General features: G+C 42.5%; 1 protein-coding gene across 3 annotated transcripts in view; it reads left to right on the top strand.

The window, feature by feature from the left end:
• snx9a (sorting nexin 9a) overlaps nt 1-24,469 on the top strand; it is a 52,552-nt gene that overhangs the window by 9,269 nt on the left and 18,814 nt on the right. The window contains exons 1-7 of one of the 3 annotated variants that reach the window (XM_036962283.1): nt 9,434-10,161; nt 12,040-12,126; nt 12,588-12,662; nt 21,006-21,092; nt 23,634-23,736; nt 23,858-23,999; nt 24,331-24,415. In XM_036962283.1, the coding sequence (XP_036818178.1) occupies nt 10,150-10,161; nt 12,040-12,126; nt 12,588-12,662; nt 21,006-21,092; nt 23,634-23,736; nt 23,858-23,999; nt 24,331-24,415 (591 nt within the window). In that variant the 5' untranslated portion in view covers nt 9,434-10,149. Of the gene's footprint in view, nt 1-9,433; nt 10,162-12,039; nt 12,127-12,587; nt 12,663-21,005; nt 21,093-23,633; nt 23,737-23,857; nt 24,000-24,330; nt 24,416-24,469 lie in introns of those variants that run through there. The other 2 variants (XM_036962282.1, XM_036962284.1) reach the window with 2 other exon arrangements.

Consider the following 24,469-nt stretch of genomic DNA (forward strand, 5'->3'; position numbering starts at 1 on the left):
TGTTGTTCTTTAATCTTAACTCCCCTCTAAAGCTCTAGGGGCTAGATTCTATCAGATGCGCTCTAGCCGACACCCACGTAGTGGTTGTTTTAGTGGATGTGGAAATACATTAGAGCTGTCAAATCCACAAGCAGCTCCCGGCATTATGCCTAAAGCAGATATTGGTTGCACGGAGTCCCATTAGACCCCTAAGGATGATGTCCGCAAAAATCAAAAATCCCCATAGAAAACCATTCTGTTTTAAAGCTAGGAATACCTGTTTGTTCGTTTATTTGCATTGGATTCGTCTCAATCCAATCTGCCGATGTCGCACTTCCGCATCTGTGGTGAAAGGTGACCGAGCTAGAGCGGTGTGTATCAGACCATGAGACGTCCCATCTGTGGTGAAAAGGTGACCGAGCTAGAGCGGTGTGTATCAGACCATGAGACGTCCCATCTGTGGTGAAAAGGTGACCGAGCTAGAGCGGTATGTATCAGACCATGAGACGTCCGCATCTGTGGTGAAAGGTGACCGAGCTATAGCGGTGTGTATCAGACCATGAGACGTCCCATCTGTGGTGAAAGGTGACCGAGCTAGAGCGGTGTGTATCAGACCAAGAGACGTCCCATCTGTGGTGAAAGGTGACCGAGCTAGAGCGGTGTGTATCAGACCATGAGACGTCCCATCTGTGGTGAAAGGTGACCGAGCTAGAGCGGTGTGTATCAGACCATGAGACATCCCATCTGTGGTGAAAGGTGACCGAGCGGTGTGTATCAGACCATGAGACATCTGTGGTGAAAGGTGACCGAGCTAGAGCGGTGTGTATCAGACCATGAGACATCCCATCTGTGGTGAAAGGTGACCGAGCGGTGTGTATCAGACCATGAGACGTTCCATCTGTGGTGAAAGGTGACAGAGTGGTGTGTATCAGACCAGGAGACGTCCCTAACATCACTCTTCAACACTAAGTCGTCTGTAGCGTCCGCACGGTGATGGCCTACAAACTATTATGACCCCCTCTATGAAGTGATGAGACTCTCCTGAACACATCAGTTGTTTCCCTCGAGGACACTCACAGGCCTCACGAGACTGAAGGGTCTGAAGATGAGACTCTCCTGAACACGTTTCCCTCTAGGACACGCACAGGCCTCACGAGACTGAAGGGTCTGAAGATGAGACTCTCCTGAACACGTTTCCCTCGAGGACACTCACAGGCCTCACGAGACTGAAGGGTCTGAAGATGAGACTCTCCTGAACACGTTTCCCTCGAGGACACTCACAGGCCTCACGAGACTGAAGGGTCTGAAGTGATGAGACTCTCCTGAACACATCAGTTGTTTCCCTCTGGGACACTCACAGGCCTCACGAGACTGAAGGGTCTGAAGATGAGACTCTCCTGAACACGTTTCCCTCTAGGACACGCACAGGCCTCACGAGATTGAAGGGTCTGAAGTGATGAGACTCTTATGGGTTAAGAGAAACCCCAGCCTTTTCTACAAATTCGAACACTGGAATGTGAAATGTAATCTACACCCCGATTAGGCTGATACAAATCTTACATTTTTCCTTTAATATTTTTCAATATGAGTGTCATTTCTATATAACCTAAACTTTTTAATTGTGAACTTGTAACGCTTGGCTTCGTGACAATGACCACATGAGCAGCCACACCTAACTCAGTTAGACCTCCAACACCGCCAAAAACACCAGCTATGTGGGTGTCAGTTATCACAGCTTTACGCTTGATATGATTGAATCTTAGCCCTACACACACACACACACACACACACACACACACACACACACACACACACACACACACACACACACATATACATAAACCATGAGTCTAGAAAATAAGTTACCACTGGGGGAAAATCTACTATTTTTATAAATAATAATAAGAAGCCATCATATCACAACCGGGAGTACACACAGGTTGGCTACACCTGGGGTGTATTCATTAGTACACACTGTAGCAAACCGTTTTGCAATGGAGTGAATATGTGTGTTTGCTATTGTACAAGTTCAGGTTAGTCCTTCCCCCTTTCTTCCTTTTGGTTCTGTTTGATTCCGTTTGGTTCCGTTTGATTCCGTTTGCTTCCGTTTGCTTCCGTTTGATTCCATTTGGTTCCATTTGATTCCATTTGGTTCCGTTTGATTCCGTTTGATTCCATTTGGTTCCGTTTGATTCCGTTTGGTTCCGTTTGATTCCATTTGGTTCTGTTTGATTCCGTTTGGTTCCTAGTGAATACACACCTGGAGCCTCATTTCTCAATCATTTGTAGGCACAAATCTGCATACGTGGGATCATTTCCACCAGTGTGAGATTTATCAATATGAACGTTTACGCATGAGCATATTTAACGCACAGCCATGACCATGCTTACGCACAGTGCCAAGTGGTTGAATAAGGGAACTGTTTGTCAAGTGTAGCACTGTGAATAAGGATATGTTGAAAATGTGTGAAATTGTGAGAGTAATGATTTAATCGTTCTTATTTTTATTTTTTTTTGTTGTATTTCCATTGTGAATTAATGCCACATATCTCGACAGGCTATATCATATAAGTTGACCACACCAGAGCCTTTGTTACAATAACCGTCCATGTAAAGTACAGTCATTTGATAAATGAGAGTGAGTGTGAAAGTGAAACCATTGTGTAAATAAAAGACTGAGATCATGGGAAATGGAATGAGAGATAGATAGATGCTATTGCTCTGTTTAAAGATTTGACGCACTGCCTTTTGAAGAGAAGGGCGTATGTTGTTTTAGAAAGGTGGGTATTTTTTTATGCAGAAAGTACAGATTGGCTCATCAGATATTATTTTCCCAAAAATATAACCTTATAGGATTTTTTTGCAAGCATTTAATAAGACATTGTCACGACCTGACCTTAGAGATCCTTTTCATGTCTCTATTTGGTTTGGTCAGGGTGTGATTTGGGGTGGGTATTTTATGTTCTATTATTTGTATTTCTATGTTTTGGTCAGGTAGGGTTCTCAATCAGGGACAGCTGTCTACCGTTGAGAACCATACTTAGGTAGCCCTTTTTCCCTCCTGTCTTTGTGGGAAGTTGACTGTTGTTTAGGGCACATAGCCTTTAGCTTCACGGTTTGTTTTTGTAGTGTTTGTTAGCGTCATTTTTTATAGTAAAATAAAATATACGCTCACCACGCTGCACCTTGGTCCTCTCCTTTCAAACAGCCGTGACAGACATGCGTTCGAAAGGTAAACACGTGCCATTCTTGTGTATCCACATCGCCATAAAAACACCCTCCCAAAAACGAGTCCAACATGTGAACTGATGAATGTAGTAGCAAGGTGGACAGGTGGCGCCGCTCGTTCATTCTGCGCCTCTCGTTCATTCTGCGCCTCTCGTTCATTCTGCGCCGCTCGTTCATTCTGCGCCTCTCGTTCATTCTGCGCCGCTCGTTCATTCTGCGCCTCTCGTTCATTCTGCGCCCGCTCGTTCATTCTGCGCCTCTCGTTCATTCTGCGCCTCTCGTTCATTCTGCGCCTCTCGTTCATTCTGTGCCGCTCGTTCATTCTGCGCCTCTCGTTCATTCTGCGCCGCTCGTTCATTCTGCGCCCGCTCGTTCATTCTGCGCCGCTCGTTCATTCTGCGCCTCTCGTTCATTCTGCGCCCGCTCGTTCATTCTGCGCCGCTCGTTCATTCTGCGCCGCTCGTTCATTCTGCGCCTCTCGTTCATTCTGTGCCGCTCGTTCATTCTGCGCCTCTCGTTCATTCTGCGCCCGCTCGTTCATTCTGTGCCGCTCGTTCATTCTGCGCCTCTCGTTCATTCTGCGCCGCTCGTTCATTCTGCGCCCGCTCGTTCATTCTGCGCCGCTCGTTCATTCTGCGCCTCTCGTTCATTCTGCGCCCGCTCGTTCATTCTGCGCCGCTCGTTCATTCTGCGCCTTTCGTTCATTCTGCGCCTCTCGTTCATTCTGTGCCGCTCGTTCATTCTGCACCTCTCGTTCATTCTGCGCCTCTCGTTCATTCTGCACCTGTCTCTAAAAAAAACATGCTCACAGCAAAAATGCAGCCAAATCTTCCAACAGAACAAGATCAGCCATCTCTCATTCTCTCATAGCTTGTATATCTTGTATATTTTGTATAGCTTGTACTTGTATAGCCTAAAGTAGCAGAAATGTCCAGAAAGAAGATTTGAATGCATTTTATTGAAGAGAAACAATAAAGGAACTTTTTTGGCAACATAGTGATATATTCTTATGTACTGTACAATGAGGAATTCAACAACAAAATACTTGTCTTCTCCCATTTTTTTTTTAACCATTTGTCACGTTCTGACCTTAGTTCCTTTATTATGTCTTTGTGTTAGTTTGGTCAGGATGTGAGTTGGGGTGGGTTGTCTATGTTCTTTTTTCTATGTTGTATTTCTGTGTTTGGCCTGGTATGGTTCTCAATCAGAGGCAGCTGTCGATCGTTGTCCCTGATTGAGAATCATACTTAGGTAGCCTTTTCCCACCTGTGTTTGGTGGGTGATTCTTTTCTGTTTAGTGTTTTCTGTGTCTTCACCAGACAGAACTGTTTAGTGTTTTCTGTGTCTTCACCAGACAGAACTGTTTAGTGTTTTCTGTGTCTTCACCAGACAGAACTGTTTAGTGTTTTCGTTTCGTTCTTTCACTTTGTTATTTTTCTATTTTCGTGTTCAGTGTCTTTTCATTAAAAATGACGAACACTTACCACGCTGCACATTGGTCCGATCTGTCATACTCCTCGTCAGAGGAAGACAAATATCGTTACACCATTTCCCCCATCAACAAGGTGTAAAAACAACAACAATAAGGTAAGATACAAAACAAAAATGTGAAGAACATAAATCAATCAACTCTAATTTGTTACACCCTGATCTGTTTCACCTGTCCTTGTGCTTGTCTCCACCCCCCTCCAGGTGTCGCCCATCTTCCCCATTATCCCCTGGGTATCTATACCTGTGTTTTCTGTCTCTCTTTCAGCTTGGGGGATTTTGTCTTCATCTGAAGATGATGTATCATGCTCTGGGTTGTATTCTTCACCATCTTCTTCTTCAGATTCCTCCCCCTCTTCTAAATCATTGTTCTCTTGTTCCTCCTGGACATCTGATAAAATCAGATCTACGACCTGTTGGGCACTGAAACATGCAGTCATGGCTTCAGTAAAGAGAGAACTGGGGGGGGTGGACTGTCATCTGCAGCACCTTTTATAGCCTCTGACTGCATTCCCCATTAGTAAACAATGCTTTCAAGAAATGTTTATTTTGTCTGAAATTGTTTTTATTTTGTCTGTGAACTTGAGTCGTGTGTGTGGGGTCGTGGAGGGGTCGTGGAGGGGAGATGCTGCACATGCACAAGTTGTAGTTTTGTCTGAATTCAATCAGTAGCATCTCAATTAGGGGGTCATTTTTGACCCTTAGGACAACACCAGGGTTAAGTAAAAATACTCTAAAGTACTACTTAATTCGTTTTTTTGGTAACTGTACTGTACTATTTATATTTTTGACAACTTTTAGTTTTAATTGCTACTCCGATACATTGACACCCAAAAGTACTCGTTACATTTTGAATGCTTAGCAGGACAGGAAAATGGTCCAATTCACACCCTTATCAAGAGAACATCCCTGGTCATCCCTACTGCCTCTGATCTGGCAGACTCACTAAACAGAGAGCATCCCTGGTCATCTCTACTGCCTCTGATCTGGCAGACTCACTAAAAAGAGAACATACCTGGTCATCCCTACTGCCTCTGATCTGGAGGACTCACTAAACAGAGAACATCCCTGGTCATCCCTACTGCCTCTGATCTGGAGGACTCACTAAACAGAGAACATCCCTGGTCATCTCTACTGCCTCTGATCTGGAGGACTCACTAAACAGAGAACATCCATGGTCATCCCTACTGCCTCTGATCTGGAGGACTCACTAAACAGATAACATCCCTGGTCATCCCTACTGCCTCTGATCTGGAGGACTCACTAAACACAAAAGCTTCGTTTGTAAATTATATCTGAGTGTTGGAGTGTGACCCTGGCTATCTGTAAATTATATCTGAGTGTTGGAGTGTGACCCTGGCTATCTGTAAATTATATCTGAGTGTTGGAGTGTGACCCTTGCTATCCAGAAATACACATTTAAAAAGGGTTGTCATCTGGTTTCCTTAATATAAGGAATTTTAAATGATTCATACTTTCACTTTTGATACTGGAGTATATTTTAGCAATTACATTTACTTTTGATACTTAAGTATATTTAGAACCAAATACTTTTAGACTTTTACTTTTACTCTTACTGCTGGGTGACTCACTTTTACTTGAGTCCTTTTCTATGAAGGTATCTTTACTTTTACCACTTGCCACTGTGCATACGCATGGTCACGGCTGTGCATACGCATGGTCACGGCTGTGCATACGCATGGTCACGGCTGTGCATACGCATGGTCACGGCTGTGCATACGCATGGTCACGGCCCAGGGCCCGCCAGGCATAGGGAACTCTGGCCCAGGGCCCGTCAGGTATGAGGAACTCAGGCCCAGGGCCCGTCAGGTATAGGGAACTCTGGCCCAGGGCCCGTCAGGTATGGGGAACTCTGGCCCAGGGCCCGTCAGGTATGAGGAACTCTGGACCATTGCCCGTCAGGTATAGGGAACTCTGGCCCAGGGCCCGTCAGGTATGAGGAACTCAGGCCCAGGGCCCGTCAGTTATGAGGAACTCAGGCCCATGGCCCGTCAGGTTTGAGGAACTCAGGCCCAGGGCCCGTCAGGTATAGGGTACTCTGGCCCAGGGCCCGTCAGGTATAGGGAACTCTGGCCCAGGGCCCGTCAGGTATGAGGAACTCTGGCCCATGGCCTGTCAGGTATAGGGAACTCTGGCCCATGGCCCGTCAGGTATAGGGAACTCTGGCCCAGGGCCCGTCAGGTATGAGGAACTCAGGCCCAGGGCCCGTCAGTTATGAGGAACTCAGGCCCATGGCCCATCAGGTTTGAGGAACTCAGGCCCAGGGCCGTCAGGTATAGGGAACTCTGGCCCAGGGCCCGTCAGGTATAGGGAACTCTGGCCCAGGGCCCGTCAGGTATGAGGAACTCTGGCCCATGGCCCGTCAGGTATAGGGAACTCTGGCCCAGGGCCCGTCAGGTATAGGGAACTCTGGCCCATGGCCCGTCAGGTATAGGGAACTCTGGCCCAGGGCCTGTCAGGTATAGGGAACTCTGGCCCATGGCCCGTCAGGTATAGGGAACTCTGGCCCAGGGCCCGTCAGGTGTGAGGAACTCTGGCCCAGTGCCCATCGTGTATGGGGAACTCTGGCCCAGTGCCCATCGTGTATGGGGAACTCTGGCCCAGTGCCCATCGTGTATGGGGAACTCTGGCCCAGTGCCCATCGTGTATGGGGAACTCTGGCCCAGTGCCCATCGTGTATGGGGAACTCTGGCCCAGTGCCCATCGTGTATGGGGAACTCTGGCCCAGTGCCCATCGTGTATGGGGAACTCTGACCCCTGGCCAGTCGCGTATGGTGAACTCTGGCCTAGTGCCCATCGTGTATGGGAAACTCTGACTCAGGGTATGGAGAACTCTGGTGCCTCAAAGCTAGAGCGGGAGGTGATCTGGGTACAGAGATATTGTCACAACAAACAGAATATAATTTAAATAATGATAGTAAATAATAGTGCTTTGAAGGCAGCAACATGTTGTAACGTTCAGATAGTCGATTCAAACATGCCTCTTTGTCATGTAAAATAATAAGGAATCACAGATATCAAAAATCAAATATATTATATAGTCCTTCTTACATCAGCTGATATCTCAAAGTGCGGTATAGAAACCCAGCCTAAAACCCCCAAACAGCAAGCAATGCAGGTGCTTCTATTCTAGTCTATCTGTTAGAGAGACGGCCAGGTCTTGGTAGATTTGCAGTGGTCTGATACTCCTTCCATTTCAATATTATCGCTTGCACAGTGCTCCTTGGGATGTTTAAAGCTTGGGAAATCTTTTTGTATCCAAATCCGGCTTTAAACTTCTTCACAACAGTATCTCGGACCTGCCTGGTGTGTTCCTTACCTCTGAGACTATCACAGTGCAGGTGCATTTATACGGAGACTTGATTACACACAGGTGGATTGTATTTATCATCATTAGTCATTTAGGTCAACATTGGATCATTCAGAGATCCTCACTGAACTTCTGGAGAGAGTTTGCTGCACTGAAAGTAAAGGGGCTGAATAATTTTGCACGCCCAATTTTTCAGTTTTTGATTTGCTAAGAGTTTGAAATATCCAATAAATGTCGTTCCACTTCATGATTGTGTCCCACTTGTTGTTGATTCTTCACAAAAAAATACAGTTTTATATCTTTATGTTTGAAGCCTGAAATGTGGCAAAGTTCAAGGGGGCCGAATACTTTCGCAAGGCACTGTATTTTAATTATCCACCATTAGAGGGCGGCCTTCGCCCATTCAATCCTGCACAGACCGACAGGTTCAGCTGTTTACAACAGAGTCGCTTTGTTCAGAGGCGGTGCCGTTCACAGCCCCGTGGCATTGTAGCGCCGCCCATGACACAAGCTTCAGTATCAAATACAGACCCGGACTGATTGGAACAGCCATTTCGGAAACACCCTTTAATTTGCGGTTCTTCTGTAAAACAGCATTTGACAGATTGACGCATAGAAAAAAACGACATAACACAGCCTATTAAATAGACATGAAGATTCATACATGCTTATAACAAGTAGTCTAATAGACCTACTAGGACTCTCCTACCTGTTAGCCTAGCCTACCTGCTTGTTAGCATATCTGTTGGCCTAGCCTACCTGTTGGCCTAGCCTACCTGCTTGTTAGCCTACCTGTTAGCCTGGCCTACCTGTTAGCCTTGCATACCTGTTGGCCTAGCCTACGTGCTTGTTAGCATACCTGTTAGCCTACCTGCTTGTTAGCATACCTGTTGGCCTAGCCTACCTGCTTGTTAGCATACCTGTTGGCCTAGCCAGCCTGCTTGTTAGCATACCTGTTGGCTTAGCCTACTTGCTTGTTAGCATACCTGTTGGCCCTAGTCTACTTGCTTGTTAGCCTACCTGTTGGCCTTTTCTACCTGCATGTTGTCCAAGTCTACCTGCTTATTAGCCTAGCCTGCCTGCTTGTTAGCCTAGTCTACCTGCTTGTTAGCCTAGCCTGCCTGCTTGTTAGCCTTGTCTACCTGCTTGTTAGCCTAGTCTACCTGCTTGTTGGCCTAGCCTACCTGCATGTTGGCCAAGTCTACCTGCTTGTTAGCCTAGCCAACAGCCTACCTGTTGGCCTAATCTACTTGCATGTTGGCCAAGTCTACCTACCTGCTAGCCTAGCCTACCTGTTAGCTCAGACTGTGACCGGATGGAGAATATCCACACATGGTCTTTAGTTCATAGTTCATATCATTAGTTTATTGCATTTGAAAGGTCTCACCAGAACCCATGATTATCACTCAGTCAATATGAATTACCTCTCTTAACAAGGTCACAAATAATTTGCAGTTGACATTTGCATCAATTAATTTAGGCTAATATTTCCCCTTTTGCCTGTTGACATAGTTTCCATCTCTCACTAAGAAGTTGAGAGTTCCTGATCTGTGAATGGTTGTCTTTACTCGGTGTATTTACTCAGTCAAACCTATGACCGAGCAGCTAAAGGAAAATAAACACAATTGTCTGTCCGACTGTTGCCACGTTCATGTGCTATTCGAAAATACAAAACTAGGAAATGTCCGACTTGTTAATAGGTTGAACGCGCGGCACGTGTATATGTACAACAGGTTAGCAAGTCGGACATTTCCGAGTTTCGTAGACTCCGACGAGTACTTGAACGCGGCACGTATCCACACCCCTGTTACTTGTTCTACATTTCTGCTTGGAGGAAGTGGCCCCTTTCCTCACCCTGTCGCTCTTTACGGCGGGGATACAAAATTACTAACAAACTATTCTGTCAGGTGAAAATTAGGCAATTGTCGTCCTAGAAAATTGAGAAATCGTCTCTGCAGAATAGCACGTACGTTGTAACAACATAGTTGTAAGAAGATACGCCAGAGTGGATCGTTTTGAGCTGGAGTAGCCTCCGTCTGCTTTGTTTACATTGGGATTGTTTTGATGCGGGGTGTTTTCACCGGGACGTTTTTGAGTGGAAAACGACTGTAAATCCTGCAACGATGGCAATGCAGGTAGGAGAGTTTCTTCAGCATGTCATGGTGCGCTTTATCGAATGGTAGACAACGCTAATTTAGCTTCTTTTTTTTGTCATACAGCATATGCGCTATTGGGGGGGTTTAATTGAAGTGTAGTTTAGACTTCAGAGTAATAACTTGTATGACTAAAAGAGAACATGTTTATAAACTGAACCAATGTCATACAAGATATGGATTGATGCCATGTGCAGAGACAGATTAAACAATACGTATGTATGTATGTATGTATGTATGTATATGTATGTATGCATGTATGTATGTATGTATGTATGTATGTACAGTATGTATGTATGTATGTATGTATGTACAGTATGTATGTATGTATGTATGTACAGTATGTATGTATGTATGTATGTATGTACAATATGTATGTATGTATGTATGTATGTACAGTATGTATGTATGTATGTATGTATTTATGTATGTATGTATGTACAGTATGTATGTATGTATGTATGTACAGTATGTATGTATGTATGTATGTATGTATGTATGTATGTATGTATGTATGTACAGTATGTATGTATGTATGTATGTACAGTATGTATGTACAGTATGTATGTACAGTATGTATGTACAGTATGTATGTATGTATGTATGTACAGTATGTATGTATGTATGTACAGTATGTATGTATGTACAGTATGTATGTACAGTATGTATGTATGTATGTACAGTATGTATGGATGTATGTATGTATGTACAGTATGTATGTATGTATGTATGTACAGTATGTATGTACAGTATGTATGTATGTATGTATGTACAGTATGTATGTATGTATGTATGTATGTACAGTATGTATGTATGTATGTATGTACAGTATGTATGTATGTATGTACAGTATGTATGTATGTATGTATGTATGTATGTATGTATGTATGTACAATATGCATGTATGTACAGTATGTATGTACAGTATGTATGTATGTACAGTATGTATGTATGTATGTATGTATGTATGTATGTATGTATGTACAGTATGTATGTATGTATGTATGTATGTACAGTATGTATGTATGTATGTATGTACAGTATGTATGTATGTATGTACAGTATGTATGTATGTATGTATGTATGTACAGTATGTATGTATGTATGTATGTACAGTATGTATGTATGTATGTACAGTATGCATGTATGTACAGTATGTATGTACAGTATGTATGTATGTACAGTATGTATGTATGTATGTATGTACAGTATGTATGTATGTATGTATGTATGTATGTACAGTATGTATGTATGTATGTATGTATGTACAGTATGTATGTACAGTATGTATGTATGTATGTATGTATGTATGTATGTATGTATGTACAGTATGTATGTATGTATGTATGTATGTACAGTATGCATGTATGTACAGTATGTATGTATGTACAGTACGTATGTATGTATGTATGTATGTATGTATGTACAGTATGTATGTATGTATGTATGTATGTACAGTATGTATGTATGTATGTATGTATGTATGTATGTATGTATGTATGTATGTATGTACAGTATGTATGTATGTATGTATGTACAGTATGTATGTATGTATGTATGTATGTACAGTATGTATGTATGTATGTATGTACAGTATGTATGTATGTACAGTATGTATGTATGTATGTATGTACAGTATGTATGTATGTATGTGTGTATTTACATGTTTATCTTCCAGTCTCTACTGTGAACTGCTTTTTGTAGGTTGTAGCGCCAGTGTTTTAGAGAGGGAGGCAGTGTGTGTGTGTGTACACAGTACCATTCAGAGTGGTCCTGAGGTCATCACTGTGTCCTATGACTACGTCCTACAGTACCATTCAGAGTGGTCCCGAGGTCATCACTGTGTGTGCTCTGTTTCAGGCCCAGGTGATATATGACTTCAGTGCTGAACCAGGAAATAACGAGTTGACAGTCAGAGAAGGAGAGACTGTCACCGTCCTCAATCAGGTACACACAGGATCTGACTGGCTGGCCAAAGTCACCTGAAATACTACAGAGTTACATTTCACACTTTTCTGTCCAGGCTCTGATGAATAACTTCATACCTCTTCTCTCTGTTCCTCTTCTCTCTCTCTCTCACTCTTCCTCTCCCTCTCTCCCCTTTCTCTCTTCCTCTCTCCCTCTCTCCCCCTTCTCTCTCTCTTTTCCTCTCCCTCTCTTCCCCTTCTCTCTCTTCCTCTCCCTCTCTTTCTTTCCCTCTCCTCTCTTCCTCTCCCTATCTCTCCCCCTTCTCTCTCTCCCTCTCCCTCTTTCTCCCCCTTATCGCTCTTCCTCTCTCTCCCCTTCTCTCTCTTCCTCTCCCTCTCTCTCCCTCTTCTCTCTTCCTCTCCCCATTCTCTCTCTTCCTCTCCCTCCCTCTTCTCTTCTCTCTTCCTCTCCCTCTCTCTGCCCCTCCTCTCTCTTTGTAGAATGTTGGTGGAGGATGGATAGAGGCTCAGAACTCCAGAGGAGAAAGTGGGCTGGTGCCAGAAGACTACTTACAGGTTAGTGTGTGTCTGTTCATTACGGATTACACACCAAAACAGTGTGAATAATTCACTACGTATCTAATCAAGTGTTATTTGTCACATGTGCTGAATACAACATGTGTAGGTAGACCTTACAGTGAAATGCTTACTTATAAGCCCTTAACCAACAATGCAGTTTAAAAAAAAAGCAATACAAGAATAAGAAATAAAAGTAACAAATAATTAAAGAGCAGCAGTAAAATAACAATAGCGAGGCTATATATAGGGGTTAGTGTGCAGGGGCACCGGTTAGTCGAGGTAATTGAGGTAATATGTACATGTAGGTAGAGTTATTAAAGTGACTATGCATAGATAATAACAGAGAGTAGTAGCAGTGTAATAGAGGGGGGGTGGGGGGCAATGCAAATAGTCTGGGTAGTCATTTGATTAGATGTTCAGGAGTCTTATGGCTTGGGGGTAGAAGCTGTTTATGAGCCTCTTGGGCCTAGACTTGGCACTCCGGTACCACTTTATGTGCGGTGGCAGAGAGAACAGTCTATGCCTAGAGTGGCTGGAGTCTTTGACAATTTTTAGGGCCTTCCTCTGACACAGCCTGGCGTGAGTGCTACGGATCGGTAGTCATTTCGGCAGGTTACCTTCGTGTTCTTGGGCACAGGGACTATGGTGGTCTGCTTGAAACATGTTGGTATTACAGACTCAGACAGGGAGAGGTTGAAAATGTAAGTGAAGACACTTGCCAGTTGGTTAGCGCATGCTCGCAGTACACGTCCTGGTTATCCGTCTGGTCCTGCAAACTTGTGAATGTTGACCTGTTTAAAGGTCTTACTCACATTGGCTGCGGAGAGCGTGATCACACAGTCATCCGGGACAGCTGATGCTCTCATGTATGTTTCAGTGTTACTTGCCTCGAAGCGAGCACAGAAGTAATTTAGCTCGTCTGATAGGCTCGGGTCATTGGGCAGCTCTCGTCTGTGCTTCCTTTTGTAGTCTGTAATAGCTTGCAAGCCCTGCCACATCCGACGAGCGTCGGAGCCGGTGTAGTACGATTCAATCTTCATCCTGTATTGACGCTTTGCCTGGTTTGATGGTTCATCGGAGGACATTGCGGTATTTCTTATAAGCTTCCAGGTTAGAGTCCCGCTCCTTGAAAGCGGCAGCTCTACCTTTTAGCTCAATGCTGATGTTGCCTGTAATCCATGGCTTCTGGTTGGGGTGTGTACGTACAGTCACTGTGGGGACGACGTCCTCGATGCACTTATTGATGAAGCCAGTGACTGATGTGGTGTACAGTACTGGTGTACAGTACTGGTGTACTGGTGTACTCCTCAATGCCATCAGAAGAATCCCGAAACATATTCCAGTCTGTGCTAGCAAAACAGTCCTGTAGTTTAACATCTGCTTCATCTGACCAATTTTTTATTGATCGAGACACTGGTGCTTCCTGCTTTAATTTGTTTGCTTGTAAAGAGGAAGGAGGATAGATATAATTATGGTCAGATTTGCCAAATGGAGGGCGAGGGAGAGCTTTGTACGCGTCTCTGTGTGGAGTAAAGGTGGTCTAGAGTTTTTTTTTTCTCCCTGTGGTTGCACATTTGAACATACTGGTGGAAATGTAGTAAAACGGATTTAAGTTTCCCTGCATTAAGGTCCCAGGTTTGGGTTAAACTCCATATACATTCCAGTCAATTAAGGAAGTACACTGAAATTCCAATTCTCTTCAATGCTTTTTAATTAGGAACATTTGGATTTTGGAATCTGCTTTACTTTCTGAATTGACTGGACTGAATTTACCCGGGTCAGAAGTTTACATGCATTGAATTAGTATTTGGTAGCATTGCCTTTAAATTGTTTAATTTGGGTCAAACGTTTCGGGTAGCCTTCTACAAGCTTCCCACAATGAGCTGGATGAATTTTGGCCCATTCCTCTTGACAGAGCTGGTGTAACAGAGTCAGGTTTGTAGGCCTCCTTGCTCGCACACGATTTTTCAGTTCTGCCCACGTATTTTCTATAGGATTGAGGTCAGGGCTTTGTGATGGCCACTCCAATACCTTGATTTTGTTGTCCTTAAGCCATTTTGCCACAACTTTGGAAGTATGCTTGGGGTCATTGTCCATTTGGAAGACTCATTTGCGACCAAGCTTTAACTTCCTGACTGATGTCTTGAGATGTTGCTTCAATATATCCACATAATTTTCCTTCCTCATGATGCCATCTATTTTGTGAAGTGCACCAGTCCTTCCTGCAGCAAAGCACCCCCACAACATGATGCTGCCGACCCCGTGCTTCACGGTTGGGATGGTGTTCTTCAGCTTGCAAGTATCCCCCTTTTTCCTCCAAACATAACGATGGTCATTTTGGCCAAACAGTTCTATTTTTGTTTCCTCAGACCAGAGAACATTTCTCCAAAAAGTCCGATGTTTGTCCCCATGTGCAGTTGCAAACCGTAGTCTGGCTTTTTATGGCGGTTTTGGAGCAGTGGCTTCTTCCTTGCTGAGCGGCCTTTCAGGTTAGGTCAACATAGGACTCGTTTTACTGTGGATATAGATACTTTTGTACCCGTTTCCTCCAGCATCATCACAAGGTCCTTTGTTGTTGTTCTGGGATTGATTTGCACTTTTCGCACCAAAGTACATTCATCTCTAGGAGACAGAACGCGTCTCCTTCCTGAGCGTTATGACGGCTGCGTGAAATACATCCACAGATACACCTCCAATTGACTCAAATTATGTCAATTAGCCTATCAGAAGCTTTTAAAGCCATGACATAATTTTCTGGAATTTTCCAGAATTTTCCAGAGTGAATGTAAACTTCTAATTTCAACTGTAGGCTGTCTGTGGTGCCAGGGCATGTATAGCTTTGCTTTAGCTAATGGATACATGTTTACTGGTAGGCCTATTTGGTCACCATTTTAAAACCATACTACAGCCTACTCTGGTTGTAAAGTGGTGCCATGAACTCAATATTTAGAGGTGAAAAATAAACAATATAGTCACAGAAAGCTGTGACTCTTCTCTCTGTATCCAGAACAACAGTAGTTGCTTTCAAAACAGTATTTTGCATATTTAGCAACGGTCATATGCTTGTGCTTCTCAGAATGCATCACTCCCTCCTCTGTGCACACAGTGGGGAGAGGGGGGTGAGAGTGGCTCGCTAACATAGCAACAGACAGCGAAACAGGGACAGGCAAATACCTAGCTAAATGCTAATGTTCCTAGCTCCAACAGTGCATTATACCTAGCTAAATGCTAATGTTCCTAGCTCCAACAGTGCAATAATACCTAGCTAAATGCTTATGTTCCTAGCTCCAATAGTGCATTAATACCTAGCTAAATTATTATCAGACCTACCAACATGCACACATTTTGCGTCCCATCTACGCCGAGCTCTGTCCATGCACGCAGGTACGAGAGCCGAGTTAAAAGTACGCAGAAATGAATAGGGCCCGAGTTTGATTTTATTAAAACATTCTATTAAAAAATAATTCCACTGAGTAAATGTAACATCCCGATTCTCGAGTTGCAACTTATTATTTGTTTCAATTCATAATACAGATGAACAATTGACATTGTTACACCATACAAAACAAAACACAGGTATTAACAAGAAAATACTAAAACATGCAAAAAATATCAATTAAATAATAAAAACATATAAAAATTATAGTGCAATTGTAATCACACTGAAAATATCTTATTATAATGATTCAGGAAAATGTAATTCTTGTTGTTTTTCACATGGGTTAATGTTTTAATAAGATAGTTAAATTTAATCAAAAAATATGTGTAATTTTGGTATAACATTTTGGAATTTTTGTTTGTGTATAAAGTATTTGGCAACAATAATAAATAAAAAAATCACAATAATTTCAATGGTCTTGTTATCATTGTAATAGTAACATATTATATCCTTCATGTTAAAAACATGGGCAGTGTTCATAATGGTAACATATTATATCCTTCATGTAAAACATGGGTAGTGTTCATAATGGTAACATATTATATCCTCCATGTAAAACATGGGTAGTGTTCATAATGATAACATATTATATCCTTCATGTTAAAAACATGGGCAGTGTTCATAATGGTAACATATTATATCCTCCATGTTAAAAACATGGGCAGTGTTCATAATGGTAACATATTATATCCTCCATGTAAAACATGGGCAGTGTTCATAATGGTAACATATTATATCCTCCATGTAGAACATGGGCAGTGTTCATAATGGTAACATATTATATCCTCCATGTAAAACATGGGTAGTGTTCATAATGATAACATATTATATCCTTCATGTATAACATGGGCAGTGTTCATAATGGTAACATATTATATCCTTCATGTATAACATGGGCAGTGTTCATAATGGTAACATATTATATCCTTCATGTTAAACATGGGCAGTGTTCATAATGGTAACATATTATATCCTCCATGTAGAACATGGGCAGTGTTCATAATGGTAACATATTTTATCCTTCATGTTAAACATGGGCAGTGTTCATAATGGTAACATATTATATCCTTCATGTTAAAAACATGGGTAGTGTTCATAATGGTAACATATTATATCCTTCATGTTAAACATGGGTAGTGTTCATAATGGTAACATATTATATCCTTCATGTTAAAAACATGGGTAGTGTTCATAATGGTAACATATTATATCCTTCATGTTAAACATGGGTAGTGTTCATAATGGTAACATATTATATCCTTCATGTTAAAAACATGGGTAGTGTTCATAATGGTAACATATTATATCCTCCATGTAGAACATGGGCAGTGTTCATAATGGTAACATATTATATCCTCCATGTAGAACATGGGTAGTGTTCATAATGGTAACATATTATATCCTTCATGTTAAAAACATGGGTAGTGTTCATAATGGTAACTAAGTATTTTGTTCTCCCAAAATTCTGACACAAATTTACATTCAAAAGAACGAGTGAGACAGATTCTCACCTTCTTTTTTTCACGGGAAAACGCAGATATCATCAATAGCCCAAACATTTTCAATAATATATATTCATGTAATTCTATTTTATGTCAAATGTTAAAGTGCACTTCCTTAACTTTGTTTGGTATACAATATTTGTAAGACCTTAACCATGCATTTTTCCAGACAATGTCAGGAATAAGCATGTTCCTAGAAATGTTTTCCTCTCTGTGTAAGTTGGTTTCACATTTAGAAAAACTCCGTTTTAAACCTGATGCAATAGAACATGCAGTAATAGCATTAAGGGCATGGTCTCTTATTAAAAAAAGAGTAGTATCATCAGCCAGTTGGGACATTTTTTATTTATTTGTTAAAAAATAGTTAAGCCATACAAATGTACATTATTCAGAATATCTAGAGATAGAATGAATAAAAATGGCGAAATAGGGCATCCCTGTCGTACACTTCTGTTGATACTAAATATTTTGGACGTATTAAGGTTTAGTAACGCAGAACTATTTATATCTTTGTAGAACATGCGAATGACGTTGATAAATATTTTCACCGAATCCAAAAGGTTTACGTGACCTAAAGAGAAATTCATGTTCAATTGTGTCAAAGGTTTTACAGAAGTCCCCCACCCAAAAAAAGACAACCACATCGGAGTCAATTGCATCTGAATAATCTATAAGGTCCAAGACTAAACGAATGTTAAGAGTTGATGTGACGGGCCTTCATAAATCCTGTTTGAGTCTCATTTATAATGGTATCTATATTCCTTTCTTTAAACTTTTGGCATAAACCAGAGCAATCAATTTGTAATCAATATTTAATAAAGTAATTGGTCTCCAATAGACATGTACGGAGTTTGTGTCCACGGACATGGAGATGAATACATCCTTATTGGACGTAGCTGCCCCGTGTCTGCCCCCCCCCCCTGCTGTTTGTTGTGATGCTGAGTTTGCCGACTGTCAGCTGTACAGAAATGAACGAATCCCTTTTCGACTCCGTGTGTTGTGGAAAGGTAAACACTGATTGTTTCAAGCTAACGTCAGCGAACGGAAGATGAACATTCAGTGGGCTCTAAAGTGCCAGCAGTTCACTTTCATTTGCTAGTGAAAGAAATTAAATACAAATATGAAAAATGACTGCTCGCATATGTGCGAGTGCGATATACATTTAATTTCTGCTTCCCGTTAGTTGTTATTTTCCACGTAACATGACGAGGATCACGCAACCTGATAGACTGAAACTGTAATTATGATCCACGTCACATAAAGCATTACAAAAGTATAATCAAAAATAAATATAAACATCTTGGCTTGAAAGGGAGTCGGGAGTTTAGAAGACTGTGTGATGAAGAGTAAATTAGTGTCTGGTGTCTGCTCTAGAGGCAATGCTTCTAAAATGCCTTTACACAAGATTTGCGAGTTTTCTCCAATTTGCTGCACGCGTCTTGTAGTCTAAAAAGTTGGACAGGGTTGGCAGGTCTGGAATATGTTCCTAGCTCCAATAGTACATTAATAACTAGCCAAATGCTTGTGTTTTTAGCTCCAACAGTACATTAATAACTAGCCAAATGCTTGTGTTTTTAGCTCCAACAGTACATTAATAACTAGCCAAATGCTTGTGTTTTTAGCTCCAACAGCACATTAATACCTAACAGTACAAAACAATACACGCGGATCCAAAACATTAAAATAAAATAATTAAGAAATATTGGAACAAGCAATGTCAGAGTCCGGGACAGTATATGGCCAGTATGTGACTAGAAAAGGGGTGTACAGCAGTCGGTATATAGGATGGGACTGGACTACAATACAGTATTATACATATGAAGTGGGTAATACAGTATGTAAATGTTATTAAAGTGACCAGGTAGCCTGGCGGGTAGGAGCGTTGCTAGATCGAATCCCCGAGCTGACATGGTAAAAATGTGTCGTTCTGCCCCTGAGCAAGACAGTTAACCCACTGTTCCCCAGGCGCTGATGACGTGAATGTCGATTAAGGCAGCCCCCCCCCCCCCCCCCCCCCCCCCCCCCTCCCCGCACCTCTCTGATTCAGAGGGGTTGGGTTAAATGTGGAAGACACACCTCTCTGATTCAGAGGGGTTGGGCTAAATGTGGAAGACACACCTCTCTGATTCAGAGGGGTTGGGCTAAATGTGGAAGACACACCTCTCTGATTCAGAGGGGTTGGGCTAAATGTGGAAGACACACCTCTCTGATTCAGAGGGGTTGGGTTAAATGTGGAAGACACAACTCTCTGATTCAGAGGGGTTGGGTTAAATGTGGAAGACACACCTCTCTGACTCAGAGAGGTTGGGCTAAATGTGGAAGACACACCTCTCTGATTCAGAGGGGTTGGGTTAAATGTGGAGGACACACCTCTCTGATTCAGAGGGGTTGGGTTAAATGTGGAAGACACACCTCTCTGATTCAGAGGGGTTGGGTTAAATGTGGAAGACACACCTCTCTGATTCAGAGGGGTTGGGCTAAATGTGGAAGACACACCTCTCTGATTCAGAGGGGTTGGGTTAAATGTGGAAGACACACCTCTCTGATTCAGAGGGGTTGGGTTAAATGTGGAAGACACACCTCTCTGATTCAGAGGGGTTGGGTTAATTGTGGAAGACACACCTCTCTGATTCAGAGGGGTTGGGTTAAATGCGGAAGACGCATTTCAGTTGAATGCATTTAGTTTCTCAGTGTTCCATGTGTGTATGTATGTATGTACATAGGGCAGCAGTCTCTAAGGTGCAGGGTAGAGTACCGGGTGGTAGCGGCCTAGTAACAGTAACTAAGTTCAGGGCAGGGTTCTGGGCGGCTAGCGGTGACTATTTAACAGTCTGATAGCCTGGAGATAGAAACTGTTTATCAGTCAACTAGAACGTTGTGTATCAAAATCACGGAAAATTAACAACTTGCTTCGGTAACACAAAATGCTTCGGTAAAAGGAAGGCGGTTTATCGTTCAAGCTTGTGTGTGTGTGTGTGTGTGTGTGTGTGTGTGTGTGTGTGTGTGTGTGTGTGTGCGCGCGGCATTCCTCAGTCATACAGGGCTAGTATGTCGAGTAGTCTTTGTGAGACCCCATCACACCGCCTTTGTGTTTTGTTGACCTACGTGACATCACTGGGGAGCCGTAGCACTGCAAAGATCAAAGTTGAACTCTGGAAAATGTTTTGAACATCCCAAGTACCACGCCAAAATAAACTTGACTAAATGTCGCTAACAGTGTGACCCTAAAGCAACACTGTGTCTTTGCAAAGTACGTTTACTGTGATCCCTGTAGTACAAACAGTGATGTTTGCATCCTGCAGACATGGGAAAGATAGCCATGACTACTGTCTTTGTCCTTAGGGGGTAAAGATAAAGTCAAAATGTGGATGATTATTACAATCCCCCCTCATCTCTCAGGTTGGTGCGGTGTCATCCACAACACCAGAGACAGCTACCTATCCGAATGCCTACAGCCCCGAGTCCAGCAACAGCACAAACACTCAGGTACACACCACTTCATTACTATAAGTTATGGGGCTTGAGAGAGAAAGAGAGGGACTCGGTCTCTGTCTCTAAATTAAAGAAAGCTTTGATTATGTACAGACTCAGTGACCAACATTGCCTTGCCATTGAGAAAGGCTGCCATAGGCAGACCTGGTTCTTGAGAAGACAGGCTATGTGCACACTGTCAACAAAATGATGTGGAAACTGAGCTGCACTTCCTCCCAAATGTATGACCATATTAGAGACACATATTTCCCTCAGATTACACAGAATTCGAAAACAAATACGATTTCAATAAACTCCCATATCTACTGGGTGAAATTCCACAGTGTGCCATCACAGCAGCAAGATGTGTGACCTATTGCCACAAGAAAAGGGCAACCAGTGAAGAACAAACACCATTGTAAATACAACCCATATTTATGTTTATTTTATTTTCCCTTTTGTACTTTTGCACATTGTTACAACACTGTAAATATACATAATACCACATTTGAAATGTCTTTATTCTTTTGGAACTTTTGTGAGTGTAATGTTTACTGTTCATTTGTTATTGTTTATTTCACTTTTGTTTATGATCTATTTCACTTGCTTTGGCAATGTTAACATACAGTGGGGCAAAAAAAGTATTTAGTCAGCCACCAATTGTGCAAGTTCTCCCACTTAAAAAGATGAGAGAGGCCTGTAATTTTCATCATAGGTACACTTCAACTATGACAGACAAAATGAGAAAAAAAAAAATCATATTGTAGGATTTTTAATGAATTTATTTGCAAATTATGGTGGAAAATAAGTATTTGGTCAATAACAAAAGTTTAACTCAACACTTTGTTATATACCCTTTGTTTTCACACACTGTTGCTGGTATTTTGGTCCATTCCTCCATGCAGATCTCCTCTAGAGCAGTGATGTTTTGGGGCTGTTGCTGGGCAACACAGACGTTCAACTCCCTCCAAAGATTTTCTATGGGGTTGAGATCTGGAGACTGGCTAGGCCACTCCAGGACCTTGAAATGCTTCTTACGAAGCCACTCCTTCGTTGCCCGGGCGGTGTGTTTGGGATCATTGTCATGCTGAAAGACCCAGCCACGTTTCATCTTCAATGCCCTTGCTGATGGAAGGAGGTTTTCACTCAAAATCTCACGATACATGACCCCATTCATTCTTTCCTTTACACGGATCAGACGTCCTGGTCCCTTTGCAGAAAAACAGCCCCAAAGCATGATGTTTCCACCCCCATGCTTCTCAGTAGGTATGGTGTTATTTGGATGCAACTCAGCATTCTTTGTCCTCCAAACACGACGAGTTTTTACCAAAAAGTTCTTATTTTGGTTTCATCTGACCATATGACATTCTCCCAATCTTCTTCTGGATCATCCAAATGCTCCCTAACAAACTTCAGACGGGCCTGGACATGTACTGGCTTAAGCAGGGGGACACGTCTGGCACTGCAGGATTTGAGTCCCTGGCGGCGTAGTGTGTTACTGATGGTAGGCTTTGTTACTTTGGTCCCAGCTCTCTGCAGGTCATTCACTAGGTCCCCCTGTGTGGTTCTGGGATTTTTGCTCACCGTTCTTGTGATCATTTTGACCCCACGGGGTGAGATCTTGCGGGGAGCCCCAGATCAAGGGAGATTATCAGTGGTCTTGTATGTCTTCCATTTCCTAATAATTGCTCCCATAGTTGATTTCTTCAAACCAAGCTGCTTACCTATTGCAGATTCAGTCTTCCCAGCCTGGTGCAGGTCTACAATTTTGTTTCTGGTGTCCTTTGACAGCTCTTTGGTCTTGGGCATAGTGGAGTTTGGAGTGTGACTGTTTGAGGTTGTGGTGTCTCTTATACTGATAACAAGTTCAAACAGGTGCCATAATACTGGTAACGAGTGGAGGACAGAGGAGCCTCTTAAAGAAGAATTTACAGGTCTGTGAGAGCCAGAAATCTTGCTTGTTTGTAGGTGACTAAATACGTATTTTCCACCATAATTTGCAAATAAATTAATAAAAAATCCTACAATGTGATTTTCTGGATTTTTTTTCTAATTTTGTCTGTCATAGTTGAAGTGTACCGATGATGAACATTACAGGCCTCTCTCATATATCTAAGTGGGAGAACTTGCACAATTGGTGGCTGACTAAATACTTTTTTGCCCCATGGTATGTTTCCCATGCCAATAAAGCCCCTTAAATTGAGAGAGAGAGATGTTTATAGTCAGGCAGGAAGGGGAAATGGTCGTTAGCATGGCGTTGGAGCTTCTCTTTTGTAGGCCCAAGGCCAGTTCTGTCCACGCTTGGGCCATTAAAACACACACAAACATCCAGGTACCTGCTCTGTCCCCGCTTGAGCCATTAAAACTGTAAAAAGCAGGACAGCATGCACCACACACACACTTTAGCCATTACGACTGCCTTGGTTAGAGCCACGCCACTTCAAAACATCAAGCCACTTAGCCTTTAAAACAGAACAGGCTGAAGCAGTCTTCTTTTTTTTTAAGCAGCTCTGTGAAACATTTCCCAGAGTTCACTGCTGCTGTTGTTGTTTGCAGGTTGCTAACGGTGACAACCCTTGGTCTGGGGGAGGAGCTTACACCAACAAGACAGCCGGGGGATGGGACACCCAGGGATACGCGCAGACTCAACAGAATGCAGGTGACACACACAGACACACAAGATGTTTGTAAATGTGTTGTTGTATTTGTAATGTTGCATTTATTAGTTGTTGTTTTTTTATAATGTCCTTGTTTGTGCGTGTGCGTTTGTGCGTGTGAAGGTGATGATGACGATGATGGTGAGTGGGACGAAGAGTGGGATGATGCCAGATCAACAGGGGGTTATGGAGAAACTACAGGCGAGGAGGAAGGAGAGGCGACAGGCCGCAACACACACACACACATGAAGATATCCCTCAACAAGTAAGACACACAAACACTCACACTTATTTATTTTTAAATGTTGCATTTCACTAGGGTTGCAAAATTCTGGTAACTTTTCAAAAAAAGAGTGTGCAAAGCTGTCATCAAGGCAAAGGGTGGCTACTTTGAAGAATCTCAAATATTAAATATATTTTGATTTGTTTAACACTTTATTTGGTTACTACATGACTCCATATGTGTTACTTCATAGTTTTAATGTCTTCACTAATATTCTACAATGTAGAAAATAGTAAAAATAAAGAAAACCCCTTGAAAGAGTAGGTGTGTCCAAACTTTTGACTGGTACTCTAGGTCCGTATTCTTCCACTAGGTTTGCGTTCTCTAAGATCCCCAACCCAGAGGTGTACCTCCTGGCTAAACTACCGCCCAAAGGCAAAGACAGACTGGCCATCTATGTGAGTCATCCATCTGTTCTACACATTTACATGACATTACTTTACAGTACATTA

This window comes from Oncorhynchus mykiss, chromosome 25 (assembly GCF_013265735.2).
Source record: "Oncorhynchus mykiss isolate Arlee chromosome 25, USDA_OmykA_1.1, whole genome shotgun sequence".
In the NCBI taxonomy this organism is placed as follows: domain Eukaryota; kingdom Metazoa; phylum Chordata; class Actinopteri; order Salmoniformes; family Salmonidae; genus Oncorhynchus; species Oncorhynchus mykiss.